This window comes from Aplysia californica, unplaced genomic scaffold (genome assembly GCF_000002075.1).
Source record: "Aplysia californica isolate F4 #8 unplaced genomic scaffold, AplCal3.0 scaffold00209, whole genome shotgun sequence".
NCBI classification, from domain to species: Eukaryota; Metazoa; Mollusca; class Gastropoda; order Aplysiida; family Aplysiidae; genus Aplysia; species Aplysia californica.
The window spans coordinates 568,740-574,857 of NW_004797479.1; the positions used below are offsets into that span (position 1 = coordinate 568,740).

Consider the following 6,118-nt stretch of genomic DNA (forward strand, 5'->3'; position numbering starts at 1 on the left):
CCCCATTGTTTCTCCACAATAGATGTTGTACCCACCTCCTCATGTCCGTCTTCCTTGTGTGTGTGTGTGTGTGTGTGTGTGTGTGTGTGTGTGTATGTGTTTGTGTGCATATGTATGTGTGTGTATGTGTGTGTATGTGTGTGTGTGTGCGTGTGTGTGTGCGTGCGTGTGTGTGTGTGTATATGTGTGTCACTGTGTTTTGTGTGTGTAACCTTAGGTTAATGCCTCTCTGCAGTCCATGTTGTTCTCTTCACCACCCCTTACGCCTTCTCTCCTTGCCATGTCTCCTTGCCATGTCTCCTTGCCATGTCTCCTTGCCATGTCTTCTTGCCATGTCTCCTTGCCATGTCTCCTTGCCATGTCTCCTGAGTGTGAACTCCTGCAGAGGTTGTTGAGATTATGCCAAAGGACAAATGCATGCTCACCTTTAACCTATGTGGAATCAGGCACTAATTAATTTTTTTAACTTATAGAGTAATTTTTATCATCCTAAACTTGCTGATTTGCCTTGCTTGCAATGAAAAAAAAATACCCTTAAGAAAATGGTTGTCAAAGTTTGGTGACTTCCATAGCTTCTGAGGCCTTGGAATTAGAATTTTAAAAAAAATTTTGGTGCCTTTAATCAACGTTTTTAAGTAAATTCCTCTCTGAAATGTGTTTTTTAAATTGACCTAAACAGTGTTGAGACAAAAAACAACAACCCAACAATCTGATAAAATTGCCAAACCAGCAGAAAAATGCCAGTTTCTTCGATTTCATTACTCTACCAGTGCCTGAATTCACCACTATGCCTCACATATCTCTTTAACTCTCTTTCTAGCTATTTTTAACCTGTGTTTTTACCCCTCTTTTTAGCTAGCTGTCGTTTCATGTCCATGTGTGAATGTAGAAAAAACATAATTTCAGCCTAAAAAGGTTTGATATTAGTCATTGACAGTTTAGGCTTAAGTAATGTTTTTATTCTATAGTTTAAATCTGTGTGTTACTGTGAATCGATCGGCTTTTTTAAGTTATACTGAAGTATGAATGGCACTCATCAGCTCTTAGTTTTTTGGGGGTTTTTTTTTGGCTGGCTCATCTGTCTACATGTACTTAAACTTAAATGGTGGGTGGTTGGCGGGTGCTCTGGTGTGGTTTGCTCCTTCTTTCCTATCAAACATCTATCGCCCTTATCTCCCCTTGTTCTTTTTTATGTTTGTTACTCTCTTGTAACACCTCTAATCTTCTGGCGCTCATTTGACCTTATGCAGTTGCGAGTGCCGTAAAACCTCTACTAAAACTAAACTTAAAACTTAAATGTCGAAAAGTGGGTGGTTGGAGGGTGCCACTAACAAGTCCTTCTTCTTTCCTCTCCCTCTGTTGTAACTTCTGTCTGCCTGTCTTGCGCGCTTCTTCTTAGCACAGAATGACTTGTGTAATTGTGCTTCTCTTTACTTCATCTAAAAATATTGTGTCACGTGTACGCAGTGGTGGAATCAGGCGCTCATCATCATTTTTGGGGCATAGGTCTAAAGAGTTATTTGTATATTCTTAATGCTTGTTCTTGCTTTAAAGTCTTGCTTTTGCTGAACCCCCCCCCCCCCCCCCCCCAATCTTTCTTGAATGGGAGTGGAAATATTCTGACTGAAGTAGGTGAAGGTTTCCTGGTTTCAGAGGTAAAATTAGTGAGAAAGTGGCCGCCGAAGTTTGGTGACTACCAAAGCTGGAGAGTCCTTAGAAACTGTAAATTTACATTCTTTGTTCCTTTAATCAACGTTTTTCAGTAAAATCGCCACATAAATTTGTTTTTTAATGGGCACAAAAGATGTTGAGCCCAAAAATAAATATCCGAAAAAAATTGCCAGTTGGAAAGAAAAAGGCAGGTTTTTTTTGTTTCATTATTTTGACGAGCGCCTAATTTCACCACGATGGGTCAATTGGGATAAAAGCACTCTCCATATTGATTTATCTGTATTTCAGTACTGTTTTTTGTCAGGATGGAGGAGGGCAGATGGTAAAGAAGGAGGGAGAGGGAGGGGGGTGGGGGTTCCAGTACTGATAGAAAGCTTTCACAAGATTCATTTTTATGTTATAGTGGTAGGGGAACAACACCCACTAACTCTATAAACATTCTTTAAAAAAACCTACTCAACAAATACAGTGGAAGTTGTTGTTGGGTTTTTTTTTGGTATCTGATAAATTTGGTAAAAAGAATCATACATTGATGGTTTAAATATTTGCAGCATTCATATTGATTTATTGTCTGGATTTTGTCAAAATCTGAGAAGATAAAATTGTTTTTTTTTTTTTTTTTGGCAACGTCTCTGGTGTTAAAAAAATGATGTTATTCATAAGGTCTAAAGTGATATTTTTAAAAGAAATTCTGAGGTTATGAAGAAACGATATTATTTATCCTAAAAAATTGGTATGCTTTTCAAGGCCTGAGGCTTTGAAAAACGATATTATGCGATCTTTAGAAATTGAAACATCAATACTAGACGTAATAGTTGTTTTTTTTCCTAGCATGTCGACTTCAGCGTTTTAAATGGCCGACTAAGTTTTGTTTGTGTTGCATGCGTTTGAGTTGTGGTCAGCACTTTGAAATGTTACAATGCCTTATTTGTGTGGTCTTTACTAATACAACTTGTGGTGTCTGTGTTATGCTCATGGTCGTGTTATGGGCTGTCTTTTTTCCATTTTTTGGTCTTTGTTTTTTCTCTGTCTCTGTCTGTCTCTGTCTCTTCTTTTCTCTTGGTTTCTGTCTTTCTCTTTCTCTCTCTCAGCAACAACAACGAGAACAACTACCGTACAGCAAATACAACAACAAAATAACAGTTTTACATTGAGAGGACAAGGTGACCATGTCGAGAATAAAATTCATTTCTCGAGGTCGCACAAGACAGGCGCAACAAAAAAATTGGAACTGACTCCGTTACCCCCAAATCTGTTGACCACACACACAAACCGCCCCCCCTTACACACACACACACACACACACACACACACACACACACACACACACACACACACACACACACACACACACACACACACACACACACACACACACACACACACACACACACACACACACACACACACACACACACACACACACACACACACACAATTGGTCCCATTTAAGGACATGTGGGCTAACCCAGATTTTGGGGTTTCCAGAAATCTTGACCTGCACCAAAAGTGGATATTGCCCTACCTAAAGGGGAAGTTTGGTTTCATGGGTGTGTATATTTGTTTGGTTAGAGAGGAAACTCTCCTTGGCTTTTATAAAAATTGAACAAGAGGCAAAAACTTTACCTTCGATTTTCTCAAAACAGCATTTTTCGGGATGGCTCAAATTCAATTACTACAGACCATCATACTGTGCTGTGCCGAATGAACCAAGTTCTTTTTGTCTCTAGTTGTCGTATCTTGATTGATTGGTGTGCCACTGTTTGTCTACTGATAGATATAACATCTGCATGTTGTACTGTGTGTTTATCTGCAGCCACACCCCCTGAGGACATATTATTCTACTTTGTGTTGTCATCCACCGTTGTTTTTTTTGTTATATATATTTCATTTTGTGTTGTCACCCGCCGTTGTTTATTTGTCATATATATTTCATTTTGTGTAGTCATCCACCATTGTTTATTTGTCATATATATTTCATTTTGTGTAGTCACCGACTGTTGTTTATTTGTCATAATGTTACCATTCTTGTAATGGTCAGGCAAGATCTTGAAGAGCATAAATGGAAGCGCAGATAAAATTATTATTATTGCTGTTGTCGAGCAATAATTGATAACATTGTAGTTGATGCTTTTATGGTAAATTTTGCAGATATAGGCTTCAAGTGCCATGTTCAGTTTGCAGATATTGACGCTACCTTTGGTTAAGGTTCTTTAAAAAAACAAAAAAAAGCTCTGATCAATATTTGTAGATGAGGTTTTGTTTTGTTTTAGTCAATGGTAAAAGTTACCCGTAGTAATTTGGACAAAGACTCAGGTTATGGATGGATGGAGGACACCACCAATAGTAGTTCAGCTTTTTCTTCCTTCTGTTCTGTCTGTCTGTCTGTCTGTCTGTCTGTCTGTCTGTCTGTCTGTCTGTCTGTCTGTTTTGTTCTTTCCATGGACTAAAAGACCGTTGCTGTGTCAATGTGCTTCTCTTCGCTCACACACAAAAAAAATCTCCCTCTTTCGCTTTTATCACCTTCTCGCCTTCCTTCCTTCATTATAAATGCACATCACGGTGACTTTATGGACAAACTCAAGACATGAAGACATGAAAGTAGAATGACATACAAATGAATGTGGAATGACATACAAATGAAAGTAGAATGACATACAACTGAACGTGGAATGACATACAAATGAACGTGGAACGACTCTCAAAAATGATGGTATTTTAAATCATCAGAAGATGTGAAAGCAAAGTCTTGTTCTTTAGCTTTGCCTTGATAGTATTTCAGATTATTCTGAAATATGATTGTGGAGTCATTTAAATTATTTTTTATGTTATTGAGTATATTATAAGTCATTTCAGAACAGGAATACAAAGTCATTTTAATTGTTAAGGTATTTTAACCTTTCCAAAACCTCAATATGAAATCTTGTTTATTATTTCTTTATGTTTTGTGGTATTTTAATAAATCATTCCAATACATGAATATGAAGTCATGTTCGGTACTTTTTTAAAATGCTACAGTGTTTAAATTGTTCCAAAACAACAACAAAATCAGATTTCTGATAAATTAAAATATTTGTTCTTGTTTCTCCTGTGTCCAGGTGACCAAGATGCTGAACGAGCTTCCCTCTGAGTGGGAGACCTTCCAGCAGACGTTGGTGGAGTCGGAGGGAATGCTCAAGAAACACAAGGTAAGAGAACGCTGTCCGTGAGATTTCTATGGTTGTAGTTAAGATAATTATGATAGAAATAAGTCTACACACCTGTATGGAACAAAATAATTAATGAATGGTAATGAATGCACAAATAATTGAATAAAAGTAAAAGGAAGTAGGTAGATGAAGGTATAGATAAGTGAATGGTAAAATTAATGAATATTTACGCAAATAAATTACGAATAATAAGAAAATTCATTTATCAATTAGTATGTAAATAAGAAGTGAAAAAACTGAATGAACAAATAAAGAAAGAAACACAGGAATTGATAGCACTTCTTTTGTGTTTCCAGTTTTTGTTTTGTTTTGTCTTCTTTCGTCCTGCTTTGGTTATCCAACCTCTCTAGAACAAACCTTTATCGTCCTTATCCCCCCTTCTTCTTTTTTATGTTTGTTACTCTCTTGTAACACCTCTAATCTTCGGCACTTATATGACCTTATTGTGTTGCAAGTGCTGTAAAACTCTTACTAAAACTAAAAAGTAGGAGCAAATAATTTTGATTTTGTCACCATTATAAAGTGGCATCCAAATGAAACTTGAAAATGTAATCACCCAATAATCGTGTTAAAGCCTTGCACTACCCATCCATGCAGCATACCAATTTAAAGCTAAATAAATTCTATGACAAATAAGTCTGTTTTTTTTTTATGAAGGCCGAGCGCGCATGGCAATCTTGCTAGCTTTCCTCCCCTCCCCCAGTTTTGAAACTTGCTGTTGTTCTTTTGTTTTCGTTCTCTTCTTTTTTTCTTCCAGTTGTTGTTTTTAACCTTGTTTTTTTCTTCTCTTACTTACCCTAGGTAGTTGCTGTTGCTTTGATGTGCTTCTCTTTATTCAGACAAAGAAACAACCCCAATCCGCCGGCATTTCCTGCAGCCTATGATTATTGTGTTGGTGTCTGTTTTTTTCAGGAGCGCTTCAAGACCGGCCTTCTGCAACAGGCGGAAGAGTTTAAGAAGCAGGCTGCAGAGCTTCTCCGAGACTTTGAGGCCAATGGTCCCTTCACCTCGGCCATCAGCACAGACGAGGCGCTGGCTAACATACAGAACATGTACGCACAGATGGACGCGCTGAAGGAGCAGGAGAAGACCATACGACGAGGTCTGAATATCTTCAAGATTGACCAGCCCCCGTCTAAGGACATTGACAGTCTTGGCAAGGTGGGTGACAGACAGAGAGGGAGAGAGAGAGGGAGGGAAGGAAGGAGGGAGGGAGAGAGAGAGAGAGAGAGAGAGAG

General features: G+C 38.1%; 1 protein-coding gene across 1 annotated transcript in view; it reads left to right on the top strand.

The window, feature by feature from the left end:
- The window catches only part of LOC101847496 (dynein heavy chain 2, axonemal), a gene marked incomplete in the record, with an annotated part of 126,218 nt that overhangs the window by 37,256 nt on the left and 82,844 nt on the right, over positions 1-6,118 (top strand). The window contains 2 exon segments of the mRNA XM_035970017.1: positions 4,770-4,859; positions 5,793-6,041. Coding sequence (XP_035825910.1) covers positions 4,770-4,859; positions 5,793-6,041 — 339 coding nt within the window.